General features: G+C 43.9%; 1 protein-coding gene across 8 annotated transcripts in view; it reads right to left on the bottom strand.

Moving 5' to 3' along the window:
• Positions 1 to 27,844, bottom strand: part of LOC120515930 (plectin-like) — a 618,214-nt gene that overhangs the window by 191,541 nt on the left and 398,829 nt on the right. Inside the window, exon 1 of one of the 8 annotated variants that reach the window (XM_039737316.1) lies at positions 10,283 to 10,513. The exons of 5 other annotated variants lie outside the window; for them this stretch is intronic. In XM_039737316.1, the coding sequence (XP_039593250.1) occupies positions 10,283 to 10,322 (40 nt within the window). In that variant the 5' untranslated portion in view covers positions 10,323 to 10,513. Of the gene's footprint in view, positions 1 to 5,509; positions 5,574 to 10,282; positions 10,514 to 27,844 lie in introns of those variants that run through there. 2 more of the 8 variants (XM_039737317.1, XM_039737319.1) reach the window with 2 other exon arrangements.

The raw sequence follows: 27,844 nt of genomic DNA, 5'->3' as shown, positions 1-27,844 counted from the left end.
TATCCCCACCTAGACGTACTCCAGGTGCCTCCCAATTAGCGAAGTACCAGCTGCGTACCCGGAAGCACTCCGGGTGTCCCTGGTCTTCTTCCCCCAAGCACTTCCGGGTGTGGCAGAAGTACTGAGGGTTCAGAGCTCCTCAGGCATTGGGGCGCCCCCTGGTGGTGACCATGGGCCCCTAAACATAAAGCATAAAGAAGAGGGACGCCTCACATCTGGACAAACTTGTGAGGAAGGCAGGCTCTATTGTAGGCATGAAGCTGGACAGTTTGACATCGGTGGCAGAGCGACGGGCGCTGAGCAGACTCCTGTCAATCATGGAGAATCCACTGAACAGGATCATCTGCAGACAGAGGAGCAGCTTCAGTGATAGACTGCTGTCACCGTCCTGCTCCACTGACAGACTGAGGAGATCCCACACTATGCGACTCTTCAGTTCCACCCAGGGGGTAAACGTTAACATACAAATCTATTGTCTGTTATACCTGCATTGTTATCACTCTTTAATTTAATATTGTTTTTTATCATTGTACTGCTGCTGGATTATGGGAATTTGCCCTTGGGATTAATAAAGTATCTATCTATAGGGTTGAGCCTCTAAGCTCTGTTCCCGTGGCCCCCAAAGCCACCAGGGCGGTCACTCCTGGGCGTCCCGGCTGGGTACCACCCCCCGCCACTCGCCAAAAGGCCTAAACCTTTGCGCTTTAAACTCTGGTGGGGAATGCTAGATAAAGCAATTTTTTTTTATTTTTTTATATACTTTGTTAATCCCAGAGGGGAAATAGTCTTTTTGCATGACATTTGGGGGTCAGAGCGAAGGTCAGCTATCGTACAGTGCCACTGGAGCAACTTTTCTGTTAAGGGCCTTGTTATGAGCCTCAGGCTGAGCGGAGTACGCCATGAGCTGCTCGGCACGTGTGGACCAGGAGGACGATGTAGCTAGGAGCCGGGTCATTACCTGTTAATTGCTTCGGTATTGTTTCGGAGGTGTGAAAGATGGCATTGGTACCAAAGTCAAAAATTGTGGTATAGTGTGGCTGCCATGTCTTTTCAGCTCTAGTAGCGTGTGCAGCTCCTTATTGGCAATTAGAAATGAAGACGCATAGTTGAGGATCGAGAAAGTAGGATGGTAGACACACCCGATAACTTTTAGTTCAGGGTGATCATATCACATCAACACCAGCAGTTTGTGATGCTGTTTTCAACACATACTGTATAATACATAATGCCACAATGTAGTGTTTCAGAATAAGAGCAGCTCCATTTGTGTTGGCGGAGATTCCTTTGGCAGATTTAAGTTTCAGTTTGGGCATGTCTTTTCAACTTTGCCAGCATGCTATGCTACTTATCTACACTTCTAAATGGAGACCCCCAACTGTGTATTAGTGATAGGACTTTCCTTTGGAGATTTTTAGTTTGGGGCGACACGGTGGCACAGTGGTAGCGCTGCTGCCTCGCAGTTAGGAGACCCTAAGTTCGCTTCCCGGGTCCTCCCTGCGTGGAGTTTGCATGTTCTCCCCGTGTCTGTGTGGGTTTCCTCCCACAGTCCAAAGACATGCTGGTTAGGTGGATTGGCGATTCTAAATTGGCCCTAGTGTGTGCTTGGTGTGTCCTGCGGTGGGTTGGCACCCTGCCCAGGATTGGTTCCTGCCTTGTGCCCTGTGTTGGCTGGGATTGACTCCGGCAGACTCCCGTGACCCTGTAGTTAGGATTCAGCTTGTTAGAAAATGGATGGATAGATTTTTAGTTTGACACTATGCTACTGATCAGCATTTGTGATAGAAGTCACGCTTGTGGATGAAAGATGGGATTGAGGAAGTGCGCCTGGTGACTATTGCTTCAGTCTGGGTGTGCCTTTCCAGTCCTAGCCATGATCAAAACTGCTCATCTGCACTTCCAAAGCTGCTCGTCAGATTTTAGCAACAACAAACATTAAACCTCAGGCAACCACTGAGTTAAAGTTCAATGTGCACTGCAGCTCTCATCTTTAAACGAGGAAGATTACACATGTCCTCCCTCATGACTATTATGAAACTCTGCTGTCCCCTTACTAAAACGGCCTGGCGCCAACTAACAGGCCAGGCAGAATATCCCTCTGTTGGTCCTCCCAACCACACATTGATCGGCCTCCCTCTTGGCACTTGAATGAACTGTTGAAATCCTCCATTCAGCCATTTCACCTTCATTTCAAGGTTAACAGTGTGAGCTCCAAGTTGAAATACCTGAGTCATCGTTCTAGAGGCAACATGGGATACAAGATCAAGCCAGCATGTCAAATGAGTGCATTTATTACTAACCAGATCGACCACAAACTAAACACTACATACTGTAAATCTCAAACAGCTTTGTGCAGCTGTATATGCACGTGTAAGTATACAATACTGCATGTCCATATATAAAGCATGCGTGTATATTTGGTATATACTGTTTGTGTCTGTACATAGTCATGCATTTGCGCTACTGGTTCAAGTGTTAGATTAGGCTTGGCACACTGGGGGGCAGTTGAGGGTGACACGCAGCTAGTAACCTCTCCAGACCGAGAGTGACACACAACTGATGTCCCTTTTTCTTTGCCAAGAAACTCCTGGCACTTTGCTCTGCTATAAAAGAAATAACACAGAAGCGTCAAACTTACGATCATTAACCTTCAATGAATGTTTGATATTCATCTTTTGATTCTGCCTTCTTTATTTTTAAGCCTAGCATTGTCTCTATTAAATGGGGTTCTCACTAAGACCCCAGCACTTTACATTATCTTGCCTCTTTAATCCATGTAATATATATAAGTGCCAAGTATGCACGCCTGTGGGACATCTTCGGGGCTCAGAGTAAGACAATACCAGCCTGAGCAGAGAGGGGGCGCTCTCACTAATCACCTCTCCTTTACTGTATGCAGTTCTGAAGCTCAGCAGCTACAAGTAGAAGACATGGGACTCAGGTTCCACTTCTGCCCTGAATGGGTTTGCTGTATAAAAATCCAGAAGTCTGTGTTCGTTTGTGGATGTTCCCAAATATCATATATAGGTGGAACACTGGTGGTGCTGCTGTCTCACAGGGTCTCTGTCCTAGGTTCTCCCTGCATGGACTCTGCATGTTCTCTCCATGTCTACATGGGTTTCCTCCTACAATCTAAACATATGCTGGTCAGGTGAACTTGCCCTGGTGTGTGTGTGTGTGTGTTCACACCTCAATGGCTCCTGTCCAGGCGATGTTACTGTCTTGCACCCTATGCTCGTTGGGATTGTCTTCCTCCCCCTGTGACCCTGCTCAGAGATAAGTGGGCTTTATAAAACACTCACACCTCATAGCCTCCATACAGAGTGGGTATAGATGGGCTGGTGCATTAAATAATGCTGCCTGAGGCAAGATACAGTTTATAATTATAGATTACATTTAAAATAATTATAAAACACACACACAAGAAGCAAAAAAAAAATCAAAATAAAAAAATATAATATGAAATGAAACTTGCCTGTTCTGGCATATCCTGCACGGTTCCCTAAATCACTTGGTTGTTTCAGACTGTCTGGCAAGCTAAAAGACGCCTTTAACTAAGCACACCCGGTGCAAACTCAAGAGACTTTGCATCTGAGACTGACACCTTAATAACATTCCAGAAATTAAAAAAATAAAACTAAAAAAAAACCATATTATATACAGAGAAAATTACAGATTTAAAATTCAAGAAACTGAATGTCAGTATCATTCACTCAGTGACACGCGGCTTCAAAATGCTGTTTTGATTCTTACAATGCTGGTTGAGCAGCCAGGTGTTACAAACAGGATTATGGGAAAATGAAAATATAGCGGAAGTTAGTCCATAAATAAGAATTACATACACAATCAGTGCCTTAAGGTTCATACTTACACTTAACTCTCATTTTTTCTATTATTACTTCATAATGTTAAAAAATACTGTTACAAGAAAACAGGCAATTTCCTTGTCACCTCAATCTGTGTGCTGGCGACAGACAGACAGACGGATGGACAGATAGATATGAAAGGCGCTATATAAAAGATAGATAGATAGGTAGATAGACAGATAGATAGATAGATATGTAAGGCACTATATATTAGATAGATAGATAGATAGATAGATAGATAGATAGATAGATAGATAGATAGATAGATATAGAAAGGCTATATAAGATAGATAGATAGATAGATAGATAGATAGATAGATAGATAGATAGATAGATAGATAGATAGATAGATAGAATCTTTGTGGATCTCTGCCTCACAAACCCAGGATTCCAAACTAAATAGCATCTTTATGAATCTGACAATAATCTACAAGGAGTGCGGTACAGACTAAACAGAGAAGTCACCGGAGCTCTACAGCCTCTCTGGTCCCACCTCAGCACCCCTAGAGTCGTCTGTCTGTATGGTGGGGCAGCTCATCCACTTGCTGACTACAGAGTACCACACAGGTACCCTCCTCAGCTCCCTTTCTCCCCATCTCTGTCTTTTTCCATCTTTGCCAACAACTCTGTCCCCGACTCAATGAACATTTATTCACTCAGTTGTGAGTCAGGGTGGCCCTCTAGGGACATCAGGACAGAACTCCCTCTAGTGACCCCTGGTGTCCTTGCACTTTCTGTTGCCCTTAAAGGACTTTTTCTTCATGGCAGCTGCTCTTATGCCTGCTCTACTAAAAGCAGAGCGCACTCTCATATACTGTCTTTCTGGAATTGTGTGCTCTCTAGCTGCCACCCCTGATGTTCTCTCGTAAGTCTCACTCTTCTTGAGCAGAGTGCTAGACTTCCATGCCATCTCCTAGCATGCCTTCTTCTTAATTTCTTGGCAGGAGCCCCTTTCTCAGATACACATTTGGCACCCCTGTGTAATGCTTCTCTAGGGTATACAGTACACTAGGGGGCCTCTAAAATGGGCCCTTCCTATCCCAGCGACACATGAAAAAATTATTTTGTCATTGCCAGTGTGGCTCTCTCTTGCTTTGAGATCTTTAGCAGCTCTTTTCTGTGCCATCATGGCATTGCCCTTGATCCTGATTACCATTCAACAGCTTGGCACCACCCTCAGTATATCCCTAAAAAAAAAAAAAGCAGAAAGCTACACCTAAGCTGCCAGTAGCCAGTTAAAATATGTCAAGTCGGTTTCAAGCAGATGCCACACAGCTCAGCAGGTGTGCCAGGGCTGACTGTTTGTGTAAACAGCCCAGTCACAATCAAAATCCTTCCTCCGACCTCGACGCGACGTGCTCATAAATGAGAGCTAAATGCCACATACCCTGCCACCTCAGGCGGTTACAGCTGGTAAGATGACAGACACACAGGAGTGACTCTTAAAAAAAAAATATATTAAACATAATTCAAGTCAGCCATAGTGAAGACACATTTAAAAATGGAACAGCATTTGGTTTCGAAATTGAAGGTCGGCACAGCAACAGTGTCCGTTCTGGCTCTTCAAAAATAAAAACGGCAAGGCACACTCGCACGCTCACATGCACCCACGCTCACAACATCGCTCTCTTTGATTTTTGACCTACCAGGTATGATCTTCATGAGGAGCTGCGCAGAATTAAAAGCAGAAGGAGAGAAGAATGGACAGGGGAACAGAGGGGAGAAGACGTTGTGGTTTCTAGTATGCTGTGCGATATCGCTCCTTTTTTTGTTTTTGACAGCCCTTACCTCCTGCTTGGATATGTCAGCGTGGTCCCCTGTGTGTGTACACTGGTGGCGGGGGGAACTCGGGGGGGATGGAGGAAAGTTTAAGGTGGATAAAAATATCAGCAGTCATGCTGTCCGAGATAGAAGCTGATGACACTTGTCTGGCGTCTGCAGTGAAAGCGATTAGTGTTGTTCAGCTAAGGGGGTTGGGGGCGGGGGGTTTGCTCATTTTGAGGGATTACATAACCGGTTAGGGGTGTACTGGGGTTAAAAAAAGATCATTCTGGTGAACAGCAGCAGACCTGAGAAGATAAGAAACTCCTAATCCTTGAATGACATCAGAGTCTCTGCTAGAATTAAAACATTCCTTCATTCATGTGCTGAGGTCTATCCGGGAAGAATGCGGGGGACTTTAAGTCCAATGAGTCTTCAAAATCCGTCTATCCATCCAATTATCTTTAACCCCGAGCAAGGTCACGGTGAAGCCAAAGCCTATCCCAGTAAAGAGCAGGCGCAAGACAGGAACGATTCCTGGACAGGGTGCCACTTCATCACAGGATGAACGCACACACACTTTGGAGGCCAATTTAGTATCACCAGTTCACCCCACCACTGCACAGAAAACAGAGCACTCAGAAGAAACCCGTTCAAACTCCATGCAAGAACACGCAACATGTGAACTCATGTTCAACAATATATATATATATTTATTGTCACACACATGCGCTGGTGGGACAATTTCAGGGCTCAGCTGATGGTAATTCTATACCGACCGAATATCTAACCGCCTCTCCTCTTCCTCGCTCTACAGAGTGGAAGAATGATGGGGGAAGAATGCTGACATCCCTTCTGGTTCCTGACCGCCTGCCCAGCCTCATAACCAGCTCTACTGCCCTCTGGAGACAGTCATGTTTGAAAAGTTGCTTCGCAAACCGTGTGTCCTACTAACTTTGTTGCCTTTTCCATCAGTTACAAGGGGGTTGTCACCTGTGGTGTCCCCAATTTTTACAATCTGTCTCTTTTTGTCTTCTTCCTACAATATATTTAGAACATAAGAAATCTGACAAGCAAGAGGAGACCTTTGAGTCCATCAAGCTTGTCTGTTTAGCTGTTAGGTAAGCCGTCCCCATGTCTCATCCATCCAGATACTCCTTAACGGTTGTCAAGGTTTCTGCTTCAACTCCATGTCTTGGTAATCTGTTTCGAGTCTTTGTGTAAAGACGGGCTTCCTGGCTTCAGAGCAAAATGCGATTCCAATTCATTTCCACTGGTGTCCACATGTATACGATTCACTCTCATGCTGAAAACATTCTACTGGATCTGTTTCATCAATGCCTTTGAGGATTTTGAAGACCTGGATTAGGTCCCAGTGCAGTCTCCTCTACTGAGATGGGTACCTGCTGCTGCCTGGTTAGCCATGACTCTGTGTGACCAATTCCACATCCCAGAGATATTTAGGTTAGATGAATCAGCTTGGTCCACAAAGCCACGTAGTAAAAAGTAGTACTTTGGTGACCTTCAAGTGAATTATTTAAAGAGCCGTGTGAGGACAGATTAACAGTACTGGAGTCCACCGCCTGTTCTCTTCAAAACAAGTGTGGGTATGTGTGCCCTGTAATTAGAAATTCCCTAACCAACCTCTCCATATTCCTACTGTGGACCCAAACTGGAATAGGAGGTGAATGATGGATTAGTGAAGAGCCTAAAAAGCTTGCTAATCCTATCCACCTAAACTGTCCAAAACACCATCAAGCTCAGTTTTGGTGGTCCCTCAAGTCCTACCCTCCACCACACTACTCCTTAATTTATTCCATGTGTCTGTGGACCTTTCTAACGTCAGTATGAAATCTGCACTTACCACGTTTTCAACTGTCTCCCTATGTTCTTGTTGAAGAATTTACATTGATCTGCCCCACCATTCAAACCGCTGACAGGTGCAGTGAATCTCATTGATTGTCTCGGTACAATGGCACCTACTAAAGGGTGGGACACATTAGGCAGCAAGTGAACAGTTAGTTCTTGAAGGTGATGTGTTGGAAGCAGGAAAAATGGGCAAGCGCAAGGATCTGAGCGACTTTGACAAGGGCCAGACTATGGTGGCAAGACGACTGGGTCAGAGCTTCTCTAAAATGGCAGCTCTTATGAGGTGCTCCTGATATGTACTGCTTCATACCTATGAAAAATGGCCCAAGGAATGACAACCACTGAACCAGTGACAGGGCCCTGGACGTCCAAGGCATACGAATGCGCATGCTGAACGAAGGCTAGAATGTTAGCCATGAGACAAAGGTGTCAGAACACACAGCGCATTACAGTTTGCTGCGTTGACACAGACTGGCCAAAGTCCCAATGCGGATCCCTGTCCACCATTGAAAACTCACACATTGAGGACATGAGTATCAGAACTGGACCACAGAGCAATGGAAGAAGGTGGCTGGTCTGATGAATCCTGTTTTCTTTTAAATCATGTGGAAGGCCAAGTGCACGTGCGTCGTTGGTGAAGTGATGGCAGCATGGGAAGAAGGCAAGCTGACGGAGGCAGTGTGGTGCTCTGAGCAATGTTCTTCTGGGAAACCTTGGGTCCTGGCATTCATGGTACACATCTACCTAAAGATTGTTGCAGACCACGTACCCCTCTTCATGTCAGAGGTATTCCCCGATAGTGGCCTCCTTCAGCACGATAATGCGCCCTGCCACACTTCAGAAATGCTCAGGAATGGTTTGAGAAACATGACAAAGAGTTCAAGGTGTGGACTTGCTCTCCAAATTCCCCAAATTTCAATACAATCGAGCATCTAAGACCGATCCATGGAGGTCCCACCTCGCAACTTACAGGACTTTAAGGATGTGCCACTAATGTCTTGGTGCAGATACCACAGGAAACCTTCCGATGTCTTGTGGCGTCCATGCCTTAACGGGTCAGAGCTGTTTTGGCAGCACGAGGGGATCCAACACAGCATTGGGTGGGTGTTTTTAATGTGGATGATCAGTGCTTTTGTAATTTTTGGATGGATGAAAATCAAGGATTTATTTACTAAACAAGCAGAAAGCAGAGCGTTATTTATTAGTCTGCTGGCTTTTAGTCCACACAGCTTTTAAAAGCTCGAACACGCTTCGGGTCGTGCTAAAATGAAGTTGATCAAAACAAAAATTCATCTTTGAAAAATACATTTCTTACATCCTGCAGTTTTTTCTCGTAAGTTTAAAAGCAGTGTGGTGGACTTTGCCCGGCAGGCAGCTCAGCCCCTACAATGCCCCTTCAGTACTGTCCAGACAATTGCCTTATAGTGTAGTGCTGTTGACTGTGGAAAGGCATCATATCAGATAAGGAGATTAAAAACGTTAGAGCAGAAGACATGTTGTGATGAGATCTGCCCCTTTAGCCCAGGACGGCTTCTCGGTCTGACTTTAAACACACAACATCAACAGCCCCCAAAGTGCTACTATCTACTGTAGTGTGAGTACGCTGCTTTGCGCCATATTAAAGATTCAAGCCTTTGTTATTTTCCGTGTGAAGAAATAAAATCTGCATTTGAGCGACCAGTTACCCTGCCCTGACGGTGTGGCATAGCGGGTAATCCTTTGGACTTCAAACCCTGAGTTTGGGGGGCTCAAATCCCACTTCTGACACTCCAACTGGAAAAAAACAAAAGAAATGGAACCAACCGTATCTCAAATGTGAAAAGACGTCAGCCAAATAAATAAGTAAATGTGAAATGAACACTCTATTCAATGTGTTAGGATGCAGGTCCTCGGTGACCCGGACTAAGATAAAGGTGCTGGAGTGGCACGGTGGTGCAGCGATTAGTCTCACAGCTCCAAAGGTATGGGTTCAATTTCCAGGGGTGCCAGTGTAGAGTTTGCACATTGTGCCACTTTGTGTTTGGGGTTCCTGTGGGCATCTGAATTCATTCTCAGACCTCTCTCTCAACTGTCCACTTTTATTATTAATTACTAAATGTGTTTGTGTGAGTGAGTGTTTCCAGGGTGGATCCCTTAGTGTCTTGTGACATTTTAATGGATAAAGACGGTTCAAAACGTGGCATATGTATAAAATGGATAAACATTGATTTAGTTATTCATTTTCCGATCCGCTCATTAAAGTTCAGAGCCATGCAGAGCAAACGCACGTTTCAAGAGCATAAGCACAAGTCAGGCTGGAGTGCCAGTACATGAACTGCAGCTAAACAAATGACATTTTCTCACTGAACAAAAAACATCTTTTTTCTGATTAAAAGTGGGATCCAAATGACATTAAAAGAATCAGGAGGCACTGCTGCCATGACCTTTTGGGATGTTGCATCCTGTTTGCCATCCACAGCTATAACTAAACAGCCTGTGCACCATCCGTGCCCCTTCTGAAGCCCACGGCAGTCTGCTTGGAAAAATTGTAAAGTAAAACCTATGAGCATTTCAGCTATAAAACAAATCCACGGAACATTCTTCACATTTCTAGGCAAAGCAAACAAGAAGAACGGAGTAACACACAGTCAACTGCAGACCACAACTCTCACAACATCACGTCTGTGGCTTCTTGTAACCTGAACACAAGCATCACTGCAGACCATAACTGGGGGCTCCCGTTTCCTGTCAGCGGCCGGCGACCCACCCCACGTTACAAACGTATCACATCACGCCCCATCAGAACCTACCGTCAGTCTGGCAACAACACCAGCAGCAGCACAGCTTCATCCTGCCCCAACGCCTTCTCCCTTTCTCAAGTCCTCCAAGTCTGTTTCCGCTTATTAAAGTCCGATTCTGCAGGCAAATGTCATCTTGTTGAAATCAGACTGTCATCAAGTGCCCCCTTGTTAACGAAGAGAGCCACAAACCCACCCACTGTTAAAGTGGCAGATTCACTTGAAAATTTTCACTTGAAGTATTAAGAAGGACTTCGAAGGACGGGATTTAAAAATTAAGTCATTGAGGTGCTTGCCGGGTGTGGAAAGCAAGGAAGTGATGTGACACTCTTTTTTTTTTTTTATTCTTTTTCTTCCTAACGCACAGAGGAACAAAAAAAAAACCCTTCTAGAAGAATAGAAAAATGAACGATACTTTCATGGGAATATGAAATATGTTACCGGCACATGGAAAAAATCTTGCAGCTGCCAAGAGAAACTTCCTGCTGCTGTTTGTGACGAGATTCCCAACGCAATTTGTGTCAATGCATTATGCCTTCAAAGGAAGAGGCACTGAGCAAAGTGGCAAAACCGTGCAGGGCAGACCCCTGTCCTCTCTGTAAGCTCTTTATTCAGGGCTACAGCAGTACGAGGAGGTCCTGGGTGCAACAGACAATCACTTCAGAAGTCATATGCACTGAGATCTGGTTCCCACTTTGCACCCAATGTGGCTAAGAAAGGCACCGGAACTGAATAAGCAACTTTAGAAAATGCATGTGTGGGTGGATGGAAATCCAGGCAATCTCCCTTCCCGTTTAACAGATAAAAATCCACTGACAGCTGCAGCATGAGCTTCACCCGTCAGTATCTCCACATCGGTGCTCGACAAGCAGCCATCCACGACTGTGAAATGTTGAACTGGGAGTCTTCACCTACTGGAGCCTAACCTACTCGATAGATAGATAGATAGATAGATAGATAGATAGATAGATAGATAGATAGATAGATAGATAGATAGATAGATAGATAGATATGAATGGCACTATATAACAGATAGATAGATAGATAGATAGATAGATAGATAGATAGATATGAAAGGCACTATATAACAGATAGATAGATAGATAGATAGATAGATAGATAGATAGATAGATAGATAGATAGATAGATAGATAGATAGATAGATAGAAGAAAAAGTGTGATTCTAAGATAAAATGCAATCCCACTGAGGTTTTGTAAAGACATATTGGCATAAGTATTTAAGGAGCCCCCACAGCATTTCTTGAGACACTTTTGCTGAATGATTTGTTGACTAAAAGTCCTCAAAATCTTTGTATAAGAGAGAGGATGTCCAGCATTATTCAGATTTGTCTTTGGGTTTTTCAACATTCTCTCCTTCACTGCAACCTCCAGTGGGCTGAGAGTTCGTCTCGTTAGAACATTCCAACAAACACTCTAGACGAGAACAGGCCATTCAGCCCAACAAAGCTCGCCAGTCCTATCCACTTGTTTCCTCCAATAAAACATCAAGTCGAGTTTTGAAAGTCCGTCTTACTGTTTACCACACTACTTGGTCTCTTATTCCAAGTGTCTATCGTTTTTTGTGTAAAGAAAAACTTCCTAATGTTTGTGTGAAATTTACCCATAACAAGTTTCCAACTGTGTCCCCGTGTTCTTGATGAACTCATTTTAAAGTCACGTCTCGATCCACTGTACTGATTCCCTTCATAATTTTAAACACCTCAATCATGTCACCTCTTAATCTTCTTTTGTTTAAACTGTAAAGGCTCAGCTCTTTTAATCTTTCCTCATAACCCTGTAGCCCTGGAATCAGCCTAGTCGCTCTTCTCTGGACCTTTTCTAGTGCTGCTATGTCCTTTTTGTAGCCTGGAGACCAAAACTCACACAGTACCAGATGAGGCCTCACCAGTGCATTATAAAGATTGAGCAGAACCTCCTTGGACTTGTACTCCACACATCAAGGCGCTATATAACCTGACATTCTGTTAGCCTTCTTAATGGCTTCTGAACACTGTCTGGAAGTTGATAGCTTAGAGTCCACTATGACTCCTAAATCCTTCTCATAAGGTGTACTTTTGATTTTCCGACCACCCATTGTGTATTCAAACCTAATATTTTTACTTCCTATGTGTAATACTTTACATTTACTGACATTAAATTTCAACTGCCACAAATCTGCCCAAGCCTGTATGCTATCCAAGTCCTTCTGTAATGATATAATGGATTCCAAATTATCTGCTAATCCACCTATCTTGGTATCATCAGCAAACTTAACCAGCTTGTTACTTATATTCCTATCTAAATCATTTCTATATATTAAAAATAGCAGCGGCCCTAGCACTGACCCCCCACTCTTAACATCGGCCAATTCTGATGAGGTTCCTCGCACCGTCACCCTCTGCTTCCTGTGTCTGAGCCAATTCTGCTCTCACCTACACACCACACCCTGATCTTTCATTTCTTTTAATTTGATGCCCAACCTCTCATGTGGCACCTTATCAAATGTTTTTTGAAAGTCCAGATAAATAACATCATCTGCTCCACTTTGATCGTATCATTTTGTTGCCTCCTCATAGAATTCCAGCAAGTTAGTAAAACACGACCTCCCTCTTCTGTACCCATGCTGACTGTTCAGAATAACTCCTGTCCTTGCCATGTGTTGCTCAATCGTATCCTTAATAATTCATTCCATTAATTTTCCTGTAATGCATGTTAACATGATGACATGATTGAGCCTGCAATCTTAATCGACTTATTGATTTTTGTGGGTCTTTCTTGAAGTGATGTTTCCAGACCATCACTCCATACTGACTATCAAAGAGTAATAGAACTCCACATTAAGGTAACGGAGTCTCCTAAGTAAAAAAGGAGTCTGGTCTGCCCTTTCTTCTCTAGTTCCACTGTGTGGCTAAACCAGTCCAACCTGTAGCTGATTTGGACTCCTAAGTACTCCCAAGTGCAAACAATCCCCCCCAAACATAGACTCTCTGAATAACGACTGGATGTAGAAACTATTTGGTATTTTTTTGGTATTTGGCACACTGTATTAATTCCCGAGGAGAACTGTCTTTTCATATGACTGTTGGGGGTGAGAGTACAGGGGTGCAGAGTGGCACAGTGAAAATCAATAATCAGTTCTTTGGTTTTGCTGATGTTGAGTTGCAGATAGTTTCAAAGCTCTCCACATAACTTCTATCGACTGTGTTACCCCACCTTTATCATTACACCCAATAAGTGCGGAATCATCTGAGAAATTCTGCAAGTGGCATAACCTGAAGTTATACTTGCAGTGTGAGGTGAGACAGGACCATTCTTTGTGTTACTCACATCCTCATCAGAGCCTCACAAACTACAGTACTGACTGTCAGATAGTTTCCTTGTACTTCTCAAAGACATACATGGTTAGTTAAAACAGGCCCAGTATGAACAAGAGTGGGCACATGTTTAAGTGTGCCTTATACTGACTGGACTGGCATCCTGCTGCCATGACAGACTCTGTAATATATGAAGTGGGATGGCTGTTTTGCCTGGCTTGGGTTTCCGCTCTGGCCCAGCCACCTCCTTCACATGCACTTCTTCCTGGAGCCTCCCCTTCTCTATCTGTTGCTTAGCGACACAAATTCCACTGAAGTCAAACATTGGGAGGACTTAGAAAGATCAAAGAGGGAGGGAGGGAGTCTAATAGGCCTCTTCACTCTAGCATTGTGCATCTTCCATCCACCTGTTCTTTTCCTGACATGTTTATGGATGATTAGGGTTGTAGAGAGCAGGAGTCAACCCCGGCAAGATGTGCAAGGCAGGAAACCAACGTGCATAGGAGGGCACTGTGCTTTTGTAAAAGCCTAAGGTGTATTGTTGGTAGAGCGTCAGTATTTTAGCTCTTTCTCTGCTATCTTCTTTTCTGGCTACCGCTGCCTACCTGGTTCACAGAGTCTGTTTCACCTGGTCACCTGTCCTGATCTTCGTTCTCAGTTTGGTTTGTGTTGCCTGCACTATGTGATGGAGGACCTCTCCACTTTCTCTTTCTTCTATCCTCTCCGGAAGAGTCTACTGTAACTGCCACTGAGGGCGAGGTTGGGCGGTGCTCATGTGCTTATTGTTTTAAATGTAACATACTGTACATGAGAGCTTGGCCATACGCTTAGAAGTCCTCCTACTTATACCTTTTCAAGAATCTCCAGTGAGAGAGGATTGGACATGAAAGTCACATGTTTTACATTTAAACAAAGCAATTTGGGCAAGAAAAATGGTGAGCGTGGCCCACTTTGCCTGCAGGACTTGTGACTCCTGCTGCAATGTACAGGCAGGTGACGGTCTTAACTTTAATGTATCCATTCATCCAATTAATTTTTAATCCGGTTCAAGAACTGTTGGTATCGAGTGCCTATCCCAGCAGCACTGGGCTTAAGGTCGGAATTAACCCTAGGCTGGGGATCAAACCTGCCACATGCACACCCACATTCACTCATACTTAGCCAAGTTGGATGTCAATTCAGAGAGATAGATAGATAGATAGATAGATAGATAGATAGATAGATAGATAGATAGATAGATAGATAGATAGATAGATAGATAGATAGATAGATAGATAGATAGATAGATAGATAGATAGATAGATAGATAGATAGATACTTTATTAATCCCAAGGGGAAATTCACTACTCCAGCAGCAGCATACTGATAAAGAACACTATTAAATTAAAGAGTGATAACAATGCAGGTATAACAGACAATAATGTCTTCATATGGGTGGTTTTCATAACTGGAGTACAGGCAGATGGACCGATGTGCTCAGGGTTACACGATATGCAAGTGGTGGGAACTGAACCCACGGGCTGTATTCTTGTTCAGGGGGTCTGCTCCTCACAAGAAGACAGACATTTCTATAGTCTCATGGACAGACTGGCATCCCAACTGGGATGGACCCTCACTCCTTTACCTATCCGGGCAGCCAGTATAACAGATAGGGGTGAAGAGAGGTATGCCATTCCCTGTCCCAGTGACACACACTGTGAATGGGAGAGAGTTTAAGGGCTTTGATGATGGTAATTACCCGCTGGAACAATGGTTGGCACTGTGCCTACTAATGCCTTCTCTTTTCCTCCCTCTGCAGAACAGAAAACTGACAGCCACTCAATCGCTGATGTCACTTCCATGTCTGTCCGCTTGGACCCTCCCCTTCCTGTCACTTGAACTCATAACCCAGAATTCGGACATTTTGTTTAAGTTCCTATTCAGAACTCTCGTCTGAAAAGACTACTCTGCATTTACTACGTATTTTCTTTGCTATTGCAAATCCAATTACACGGGGTCACCAAGGTGGTGCCTCAACTCTTAATCTTTTTGTTGTGCCATATTTTACACCCGCCAGGAGCACTGTAGAAGATGGTACATTAGGATTGGCATCCTGACAGCAATGAATGGAAAGTTCTTACCTGGCTAAGAAGCCAGCACCAGCATAGAGGATGGCTAACCTGAATGGTAGAGCATCTCAGTCCAGGATGGTAAGCATTCCCTTTCCAGGTTGGGAGGCCAGAAGAAAAGAGGAACAGTATGACACTGCCTCCCATGTGTATGTTATCCCCCCAGTACACTGGGTGACAGGTATCCCTTTTGGCAAGCCTTTGTTTGAATGCCTGCTGAGCAGCATGGGAATTGTGGCTCCATGGGGCCGCCCAGTTGGGTTTCGTGGGCGCCGGCATGGAGAGCTGTCAGGAGGTGAATCCCCTGTCCTATGGTAGTTCTGCCTGGCCCAGAAGTGATTCCTGGAGATGATTGTTTTGCCACAGAAGTACTACCATTTTGGGTTTAAAAGGGAAGCCGCCACATTCCCCAGGGAGTCAGAGTCAGGAAAACAAAGCTGGCCAGGAAGGAGTGGAGGGAGAAGAGAGACTGCATTGTTTACTGTCAAAGAAACAATTACAAGCGCTTTGGGTGAAAATAAGCAGCCATTTGCACCCGGAACTGCCTTGTGGTTGTTTGGCTATGTCTGGGGTTTGCAGGTCTCCAACGCCTCCTAGTGACCACAGTAGGAATTTAACAAGCTACCCTATGTGATTTGGTGATTGACAAATTATGAGGCTTAACAATAACATTTTCCCAATGAAACTAAACAATGGACTGGCATCACTAGAAAGGAGCTAATGGGCGAATTTTATCTTTGTCCATTAATTTAGATTTTCCCTTGCAGAACTGGGCTGACTCTGAAACTAAAGGTGTGCTCTGTTTATTAGGAGGTTCCTGTCTGCTCCTCCATATGGACAATATCAGCAGTCGCTCTGAAGCCTCTCCTCTACAATATCCCATCTTATGACATTCTCTGCGATGCTCACTCACACACATCATCACAACTGATGTATTTTTTTTTTTGTTATTTGTTATATTGTATTAATCCCCGAGGGGAAATTGTCTATTCACATGACCTTTAGAGGTCAAAGTGCAGGGTCAGCCATTGTACAGAATCCCTGGAGCAATCTTTAGGTCAAGGGTCTTCCTCAAGGGGATAAAGGAGTAGGATCCATTCTGGCAGTAGCGGGATTTGAACTGGCAACCTTCCAGACACCAGCGCATTCCTGGAGTAAGAACTGTTAAAATGTTCCTTTAGTGCAGTGGTGCTCAAACGCCGTCCTGGGGACACCCTGTGGCTGCAGGTGTTTGTGCCAACCAAAACCTTGGACTCCTAGCTTTTGTTAAATTCCCCTTGGGATTAATAAAGTATCTATCTATCAATCAATCAATTAATTATATAGTGCCTTATCTATTTATCTATCTATCTAATATATAGTGCCTTTCATATCTATCTATCTATCTATCTATCTGTCTATCTATCTATCTATCTATCTTACTATCTTATAGTGCCTTATCTATCTATCTATCTATCTATCTATCTATCTATCTATCTAATATATAGTGCCTTTCATATCTATCTATCTATCTATCTATCTTATAGTGCCTTATCTATCTAATATATAGTGCCTTTCATATCTATCTATCTATTTATATATCATTTCCCAGTTTCCATGATTTGGATCCAATGTTAAAAATTACAAAGCTACATTTGGTGAATTTGGAAATTTTCGTTGGACCAAAACACTTGCAAGCCGTATGAGATCCCCAGGACTGAGTTTGAGAAGCACTGCTCTGGAGGAAACCATTTCACAATCTGTTGCTACAAGACACTTTGGATTTGTCCCAGAGGACTCAATGATTTGTCCCTTCTCCCTTTGCCCTCTTCTCTCAGTTTGCCTCTTTTATTTTAAAACTTTCAATTTGAGTCGAGAATTGTGCAGTTGAGATGTTCCACTGTTTCTGTTGTCGCTCTTTGTTTTTATTCAAATGATGTTATTATTTGAAGTGGATATGAACAAAGTACGGCAATGGATTGATGTTTTCATGTCATTTTTAAACCTCCTTAATCCAGATTTTGTGCTGGAGCCTATCCCGGCTTGCATAGGGTGCAAGGCAGGACAATGCATCATGGGGCACAAACACACCCAACACACACACTTGAGATGGCTTTGTATTGCTAAGTCACCTAATCTGCATGATAGGGGGAGGAAACTCACACAGATGTGGAGAGAACATGCAAACTCCACGTAGGGAGGACCCAAGTCATGAACCCTGGTCTCCTTACTGCGAGGCTGCAGTGCTACCACTCTGTTGCCCACAATGAACTGGTGTCCTGTCAAATCTTGGTTCCTGCGTGATGCTGCTGGAATAGGCTCTTGTCCTCCATGACCCTGTGCTGGATGATGGTGGTTTGAATATCATACATCAAGTTCTGCATAATACACACTTTTGTAGTTTTAATTTTATGTTTGCTATATATTCGAACACTGAGAATGCTGTAGAAATTATGTCACACTTGCACTCAACTGAACATTTCATTTGCCTAAAAATGGATTTAATTACCCCTAAGGACTAACTTTAGCACTAACATCTGTTCCCCTATGCTGACTATTCTATACTGAAATTATAGCAGTAGAGTGTTATACCGTGTTAGCCATAGATTGATACAGGAGAATGTTGGGTGAAATGACACCTTTTAGTGGCTAACTAAATAGATTACAAATGCAAGCTAAGGCTCCTTCATCAGGCAAAGAACCGTCATTTCACCCTGCTTTCTCTTATACTGAAATTATAAACTACACAAGTAACTGAATATTATTCTGTGATTTCTTCTTTATAAACCACAGATTGCCTGTAGATAGATAGATAGATCGATAGATAGATAGATCGATAGATAGATAGATCGATAGATAGATAGATAGATAGATAGATAGATAGATACTTTATTAATCCGAAGGGGAAATTCACATAGGGGCGGCACAGTGGCGCAGTGGTAGCGCTGCTGCCTCGCAGTTAGGAGACCCGGGTTCACTTCCCAGGTCCTCCCTGCGTGGAGTTTGCATGTTCTCCCCGTGTCTGCGTGGGTTTCCTCCGGGCGCTCCAGTTTCCTCCCACAATCCAAAGACATGCAGGTTCGGTGGATTGGCAATTCTACATTGGCCCTAGTGTGTGCTTGGTGTGTGGGTGTGTTTGTGTGTGTCCTGCAGTGGGTTGGCACCCTGCCCAGGATTGGTTCCTGCCTTGTGCCCTGTGTTGGCTGGGATTGGCTCCAGCAGACCCCCGTGACCCTATTCGGATTCAGCGGGTTAGAAAATGGATGGATGGATGGAAATTCACATAATCCAGCAGTTGTATACTGATACAAAGAAACAATATTAAATTTTCGAGTGGCACACAATTGGCAAGTTTCCTTTTGCACCATCAGTGCCAGGAAGGACCCAGCACAGGTCACCACACCATTCTGAAGTCACTTAGTAGGTTTCTACAAGCCACCATGTTGTTGAATCTGTCAGTGCGGAGAGTTTTACAATAAAAATTAATGCAAATGACAGTTGGGAAAATGGGTGTGGTCAGAGGCAAAGCATGCTGGTTAGCTGGTGGAGGCTCATCTCTTCATGAAACTGCGCGTTGTAATTACAGCTGGCACTCATTCCACAGAGCTGCTATGAGAGCAGACCTTTAAGAACAACTCTTAGCAAACACTTCAGCGTGGATTAACCGGCGTCCCCGAATGTCAAGAAATGCTTAATGAGCGCACACTACCAATTACACATGTCAGGCCTTTGACAGCACCAGACTGGACACGCCCTACTCGCCACATTACGGAAAACTGGTCCTAGCGAGGCTCAACCGCCACTGGCAGACATCACAACGCCTCACCCTCTTTGTCAGGGCCAGCACTCCAATCAAACAGAAAGAATGAAAGGAAAACTATTTGTGGCTTGGGCTATTTATACAACAGATGGGGTCTGTTTCTGTTTTTCCACCAAAACCTTGCCAGCCATCAGGCAGACAGCTTAACTGCAAAGACGCTTAGGAAATTTTGTAGAAATATTTCCCAGTCTTGGGTCCCGTTTCAGTGCCCCTGCTACGTGCTAAAGCCCTGCAGAATTTGCCCACGTGCAGGCCGGCATGGCTGGCCGGATGGCTCTTTTACTTTCCTTTTGCATGCAGTAGTTTATATGCTTTTGGTTAATGAAAGAAAGTCCCCATTAAAAAAGCTGCTGGTCCCAGGCACAGAATGCCACACCAACTCACGCTTCCCATTAAAGACAACTGGGGTGTGGAGGCAATAGAGGAGCCACAACATACCTCTAATATAACTAAGTAGAACTATATATTTTTCAGTTTATAGATTGTTTTTTCCTGTAATAAATAATTAATTTATGCTTTATATTTTTTATTTGTTCAGTGTACTTCATTGTGCGAACATACCTGCTTATTCTATGTTGTGGATTGCTTATTAGAAAGCAGATTCATTTTTATATTTTTGAATTTCACTGTGGGCGGCACGGTGGCACAGTGGTAGCGCTGCTGCTTCTCAGTTAGGACACCCTGGTTCGCTTTCCGGGTCCTCCCTGCGTGGAGTTTGCATGTTGTCTCCCCGTGTCTGCGTGGGTTTCCTCCCACAGTCCAAAGACATGCAGGTTAGGTGCATTGGTGATTCTAAATTGCACCTAGTGTGTGTTTTGGGTGTGTGTGTTTGTGCGTGCCCTGTGCCCTGTGTTGGCTGGGATTGGCTCCAGCAGTGGCTAATCCAAATCCAAAGTAGCTACGGCTGCCTACCTCATTCTAAAGATGTGCAGAAGACTCTAAATCAGCCCAGTATGACTAAGTACATGGTGTGTGCTTGAGTGACGCACCTAAATCTGTGCAGAGGAGAGCGACCAGGTGCATCCCACGACTTGAGGACGTGTCCTTAACAGACAAACCGAGAGTTAAACCTGCTTAGTCTCGAGCAGAGGAGACTGCATGGGGACCTCATCCAGGTATTTGAAATCCTCAAAGGCATCGATAAAGTCGATCAAGTGGGATTCTTTCAGCTGTGAATCCCGTACTTGAGGGTGCCAGTGGAAATGAAGGAGATGTTCATTGAGGACTGAGGCCAGGAAGTACTTCTTTACACAAAGTGGGAATCTGGAACAAACTACCAAGGCCTGGAGGTGGAGCAGAAACCTTGAGAACCTTTTAAGAAGAATCTGCATGAGATATTAGGCCAGCTTAGCAATTAGCTAAACAAACAAGCAACGTATGGACTGAATGGTTTCCTCCCGTATGGTCAAACTTCTTATGTTTCTTAAGAGTGTGCCCTGTGATGACCTGGAAGAGAACAGAAATGGTCTTCTAATAAAAGAGTGTCATGAGTCACAAAGCCTCCCATCACATACTCAGTTCAGCGTATTCTTATTAACTTCAGTGGAACCTCAGTTTGCGAGTAACTTGGTTTACGAGTGTTTTGCAAGACGAGCTAAAATTTGTAATAAATTTTGACTTGATAAACGAGCGATGTCTTGCAATACGAGTAGTATGGATACGCTTTGTCTGCTGAGCATCATGTGATCACAACTGAGCTGATGGTTCTTCTCGCGTGCGCGGCTATGTGTGTGTCTGTCTCACTCTGCACGTGCGTGTGTGTGTCTTTCTCACGTGTGTGTGTGTGTGTCTTTCTCACATGCTCGTGTGTGTGTGTCTTTCTCTCGTGCTCGTGTGTGTGTGTGTCTTTCTCTCGTGCTCGTGTGTGTGTGTCTTTCTCTCGTGCTCGTGTGTGTGTGTGTCTTTCTCACGTGTGTGTCTCTGCTACAGCACTGGGAGACTGCGATTGCTTCAGGATGTTCTTCCGCGTGTCATCCCGTTGGGGGAAATCCCACAAGAGTTTAGAAACTCCCTCACACCAGCCATGATTCTTTTTAAAGGTAAAGTGCAGGTTAATTTGTTTTATGTATTTTTACTTTATATTTTGTATTAATCATTTTTATATGAATAGTTTTGGGTTGTGGAACGAATCATCTGAGTTTCCATTATTTCTTACGGGGAAATTCGCATTGATATACGAGTGCTTTGGACTGCGAGCACGTTTCCAGAACGAATTATGCTCGCAAACCGAGGTTCCACTGTATTATTATCCTAAAAATGAAGTGGCCTCTTTGCCATTTTCCTTTCTTTGTGCACAACAAGACGCCTTCCCGGTGCCGATTGTGTTCTGCACTTTGTATGTTTATATCATGCACATGCAAACACGGGCCCATTTCTTAAACCAAACACTCCTTTAAAAACGTTCTTGTTCGGAGTTTCTGGCAAATCGAGATGCTTTAAAACTTGAAATACTTGCTCGTCCATAGCAGACAGTGCTGAGAGAAAAGGAAGCCGCTTGATTAATTACGGTGGAGTAACTCGCTGTGTTCCAAGAGGAAGACATTAAAGCACGATGCTTCACAGTCTTCAGCGACCACACCCAGCAAACATGTGGCAGGCTGCGTTTAGTCACAATAAGCAGACATGACTGGAAACAAACTGAAAGGCTGGCTAGTCCGAGGCGAGCTCGGTGAAAACTCAAAATCGTTATGTGTGTTTGAATGAGTTCATTGATAGTTATGGTGCCCCCCTTCCTCTTTAAAAGTTAATATTCAATTACACTCTTTTTTTCTTTATAGATCAAAAGCTTACAATACGCTCAACAGAAGTAAAGATGGTGCCGAGTGTCTATTGGTTTGCTTTTAATAAAAATGGAAAAAAAAAGAAATTGCATGCAAATCCCTTGGCTCATAATTAAAGACATACATCTAAATGTTCTTGAAATCAGATGCCAGTCTATTTCTGGATGTGCTTTAGTGCCACTCAATTCAATTATGAGGAGAAGTCGGCGCTGATGAGTTGGTCCTCATTACTCAGATGGAGAAGAATTTTTGTTGAAAATAATCTAACTGCTAAAAGCCCTGCATGTGTGCATCAAAGAGCTGCAAATGCAGTGCAGTAGACAGTGTGGCGTAGCGTCTGAGGGGCTCAGCCGTAAACCGCCAGGTTCGAGATTCACACTTGATTCACTTACAGTACATGCAGTAAGCTACTGTTCTCTATTGTCCTTTCCATGACATGGGTTCAATTCCTGGCCCTCCCACGATCGATGTGGCGTTCAGACACTCTCCCTGTGTTTCTGTGACTTCTCTCCAGGCACGGTGGTTTAACTTAACCTTCTAAATACCCATGAGCTACGTAAATGAGCGTGGGTGTGTATAAGAGTTCCTGTGGTGGGTTGGCACCCTGCCCAGGATTGGTTCCTGCCTTGTGCCCTGTGTTGGCTGGGATTGGCTCCAGCAGACCCCCGTGACCCCGTATTCGGATTCAGCAGGTTAGAAAATGGATGGATGGATGTGTATAAGAGTGCCACCCGTGATGGACTGCAGTCACTTTTGTGGCTGTTTCTACTGTGAGCCATGTCTTGCAGGGATAGGCACCCGCTCTCTGTTGGAGCAGAGTGTGAAAATACATGGAACTGTCGTATGGCATCATTATGGAAATGCAGTATCTGCTATATAATAAAATGCTACTGTGTGTCTAGCAATCTGATTGGTCAGAACACAACCAAGAGAGGAAGAGCTGGACAAGAGAAGTTGACACACACGAGGATACTGAAGGAAGGAGTAGGGGGAATGCTGAAAGTCGCCCTCCAACACAGACATATTTCAAAGGAATACAAATGGTTTAGGGGCCCATCTACTATGGGTGGATAGTCAAAAAGTGGTCAGGAGGCAGGCAACATGTGTCAGAATAAACCCGAGAAGAAGGTTTTACTAGAACACAACCAAGAGAGGAAGAGCCGGCCAAGAAAGGCTGACACACACGAGGATACTGAAGGAAGACGTAGGAGGAACGCCGAGGGTATATGAAGGGTAAAAGATATCAGCTCTCAAACGTTTAAAAATTCTGTTACAGGACTAGTCTCTATATATATAAAATCCAACGTCTGTCTGTCTGTATGTCTCTCCGCTTTTCATGAGAGAACTACTTAACGGATTTAGATCGAGTTTTTTTTCTATAATTTGCTTGAACATTCTGGTTGATTTTGCGACTTCTCTCATTGCGCTTAGTATCAGAGTTCGCTTACAGGAACGATTTATTCTCGCTAATCTGAGACAGAGGCTGCGGGCTGAGGGGTGTGACGTCAGGAGTGGGGAGCCGGGCAGGGCCCTCCTCACTCATGTGCCAGCCTCCGTTCGAATCGCTGTACCTTTGGCCACATGTTGTTGTGTACCTTGCATCCGTTTAGTTAGCGATACCTGTTTTGTTTATTGATTTTTAAAGTTCGTCCCGTTTCACGACTACGTGGGCAGAGCCGCAGGGGATGGCTGGTATAAAATATGACAAAGTACATAGCTGCTCTTTGGAATATGACAACAAAAGGATGAGTGAATGAATCTAACCACTCGGAGTCTTTGTCCATCCATCCATCACTTCTCTATTCTAGTTGTCCAGTTTAGGGTTACAGGAAGCTGTTGCCTATCTTGGCAGTGCTGGGTGCAAAGGCTGGAATCACCTATGGACTGGGAGCCCATCCATCACTGGTACACTCCTCACGAACGCACACACACACACACACGACCAATTTACATCTAGGAAAAAAATGCATTTACAAAATGTATTACATCAATAAAATGTATTATTATTATTAACTAGTCGTGTAAGCTCATGCTGTAAAGAGCACGGGGTCCTAGGAACTATTGAAATCATCAGAAAAAAAAATGAACGTAGAGATGTCAGGTAATTGAAAGGAACTCCTCTGTGCGTCTCCCTTCTAGGAGGATTCGTTTTGCCGACGTGCTCACCTCGCTTGTGTTTATTAGCAGCGGGACGAAAAGTAAAAGGGATACCGGCTAAGCGACTTTGTCTTTCTTCGGAGGATTTGTTTTCCGATGTGCTCGCCTCGCTTGTGTTATTAGCGGCGGGAGGAAAAGTAAAAGGGATACCATTTTGCCAATGTGCTCGCCTTGCTTCTGTATTAGCGGCTACGCAACTTTGTCTTTCTTAGGAGGTTTCGTTTTGCCAACGTACTGACCTCGCTTGTTCATCCTCGGAGGCGGAGCTCTAAGCCCGACTCCACCTCTCACTTCCGGGCCAGACAGACAGACAGACACACTTCCACACATACTGTAGACGTTTATATATAAGATAAGGTGCAACACACAGATTGGCATTTTATGCTAAGTAGTGTTGTTATGAATCTCTGATAGTCCATTTAATAGCAAACCTTTCATACTGCCCAAAGCAGCATCTAACCCATAATTCCCATTTTATTCCTAAAGTCATTCATGGTTTACTGTTGGGTGACATCGTGGCGCAGTGGGAGCGCAGTTACCATGCAGTAAGGAGACCAGGAATGGCATCCCGGGTCCCTTCCTGCATGGAGTTGGCATGCTGTCCCCATGTCTGTGTGGGTTTCTTCCAGATGCTCCAGTTTCTTCTCACTGTCCAAACACATGTAGGTTAGGTGAATTGGCCCTAGCGTGCGTTCTGTGTGTGTGGAGTGTGTTTACCCTGCATTGGACTGGCACACCCTGTCCAGGGTTTGTTCCTGCTTTGCGCCCTTAGCCAGCTGGGACAGGCCCGAGCACTGCCTGTGACCCTGAGCTGGATTAAGTGGGTTAGAAAATGGCTGACATGACTTGTTCTACTCTCAGGTACAAGAAGAGCATTCATTTGATATTGGTATTACTGCTTTGAAGCTTTCCTGTTATACTCTTTACAAAAATGTTTTCATTTTTGCTTTCAGTGACACCTACTATTTTAAAGAATAAATACCCAAAAGAATGAGATGGGCACAGTCAGATGTTATCTACTGTATGTCGAATATAGCCAGCTACCAGAAGCAGTTTGGCACATGTAAAATAACGAGTACATTTCCCTTACTGTACCATACACAGCGTGAACACATCTTTGCAACATCCGTCCATCCATCCATTTTCCAACCTGCTACATCCTAACTGCAGGGTTACAGGGGTCTGCTGGAGCCAATCCCAGCCAACACAGGGTGCAAGGCAGGAAACAAACCCTGGGCAGGGCGCCAGCCCACTGCAGGTCACACACACACACACACACACACCAAGCACACACTAGGGACAATTTAGGATCACCAATGCACCAAACCTGAATGTCTTTGGACTGTGGGAGGAAACCCACGCAGACATGGGGCGAACATGGAAACCCCACGCGAACCCAGGTCTCCTTACTACGAAGCAGCAGCGCCACCCACTGCGCCACCGTGCCGCCTACTTCACAACATTCTAAATATGAAATGCGTGTCTTCAATAAGGGCACTCTGGACATAAGAAATGTGCTCAAGAAATAAAATGTCTTATTATCTAATAAGGTCTTCAGCCATGGGGAATCGATCACACTGCATCCATTATCGTAGAACTCGTCTGTTAGTGTCCATACTGTTATAATTTGGCTTTGCTTGGTAATTTCTCTTAGCTCTTTAAGTTCAAAACAATTGTCTGTTTAATGAGATGTTTTCAAATATGGAGATTTCAAATATCTGCATAATATCGACAACAAGAATTTCACTGAAGATTGTGAAAAACAGTTGCGCAGTTTGCGGTGCCATTTTGTTGTGCATATGGACAACACTATTTATGGGATCCTGTTGCCATGGCACACATCCCAGTTGCCGGGGGCGGAGTCACACAGGCATCTGATGTCAGTGACGTGATGGCCTAAAAGGTCGCCAGTGATGCTCACGTCTTATCTGGATTTCCAGACAGTTCATAAAAGACTTTGTTTCAGTCCTCTCTGGTTTCTTGACATTCTTGCAGTGAGTCTTGGCGAAGATTTCTGGGTTGCACTTCAGTTTCAGTAAATGAGCAATCTGCTTTTTATTGGCTCCGAATCTTGTGTGAGTTTTGACGACATCTCAGTCTCCTGGTCCTCCTCACTAAAAGCACTGCCTGTCCTGTAGAGTTACTGTAGTATGCATACATCTTTGTTCATGGTGGGAACCTTTGGTACAATAAAACTGAACTTCTAACTGTACGTCACTCTCCATCTCTTCACGTGATCACCTGAGGTGTTACCAACCCGGCACTGATAAAGATAAAAAGATTTCTGAAATTGCATTTGTCATTTCTAAATACGCGTGTCTTTCTTTTGAAGAGACAATACTGCCTTTTGCTCACAGCTGACAGCCTGCCAACGGAGAGCTCACCATTGGTGTCGTGCCTTGAGGGTCTTTAAAGGTGGGCTATACCTGAGTCAGCCTCTGAATGATTGCCTCCAGCTTTTTAACAAAACATCAGAGAATGACCAAAAGTGCTAGAGGGTTTAAATAGAATTTGTTTCATGTCTACGTATTTTAAAATAATTAAAGCTTCACAGACATTAATGTGGCCTGTCACACGTCACACCTAATGACCAGTTTTTGATTTTCCAAATGTTTTTCTCTCCCGACTCGCTGAGTAATCAGGCCATCACCTTCATATACAGTACACTGTACATATTAAAAAAAAAACAAAACACGTGGTGTGGTCTTCTTAGCCGGTCTATATTTGTCCAAATGTTGACGCCCACCCCTGCCTATGGCAAGCTGAACTTTCACAAACATGCCTTGGGGATCAACGCACTGTCAAGTCAAAGAGTCAGCCAGGTGGGCTACAAAAATAAAACCTTTATTAGCAGCCTGACATTTCGTTCCGGGAGTGCTGCACAAATATCTTTCAGGGGATTATTGTTTCAAAGTGACATGTTAAAGCCAGCTTTTCATAATCTTCCTTTATGCTGCATGTTACAAACTTTTTATTGTGATGTTGATTTCCCAGACTTTTATCACCTTTAACTTCTTTCATTATGTATTGATTACAGAAGACTACTGTGAGATCGTTGCCTTTTTTTTCCTTTCATAAATGCAAACTACACCAGTAGATCCTTTTCAGAACTAATCAGTAAAAGTAACTAAGAAAGACTCAACTTACACAAACAACAAGGGCACATGTAAAGCATTCTGGTAGATGGCACCACTGAGTTCACATCTGGGTAGTCATTGTTTGGCTGAATTGTTATCTGTCCTTAGAGATGATGGCACAACCAACTCAACATTTAAAAAGAAAGCCAGTCCGAATATCAAGAGCTGGAACAGTGAGTGCTGGGGATGAATTAGTAAACTGCATATATATACAGTATATATATATATATATATATATATATATAGTATATATATATATATATATATATATATATATCT

The sequence above is a fragment of the Polypterus senegalus genome, chromosome 15, assembly GCF_016835505.1.
Source record: "Polypterus senegalus isolate Bchr_013 chromosome 15, ASM1683550v1, whole genome shotgun sequence".
NCBI lineage: Eukaryota > Metazoa > Chordata > Cladistia > Polypteriformes > Polypteridae > Polypterus > Polypterus senegalus.
Note: the sequence above shows the minus strand (reverse complement) of the source record. Positions and strands in the feature narration are given on the sequence as shown.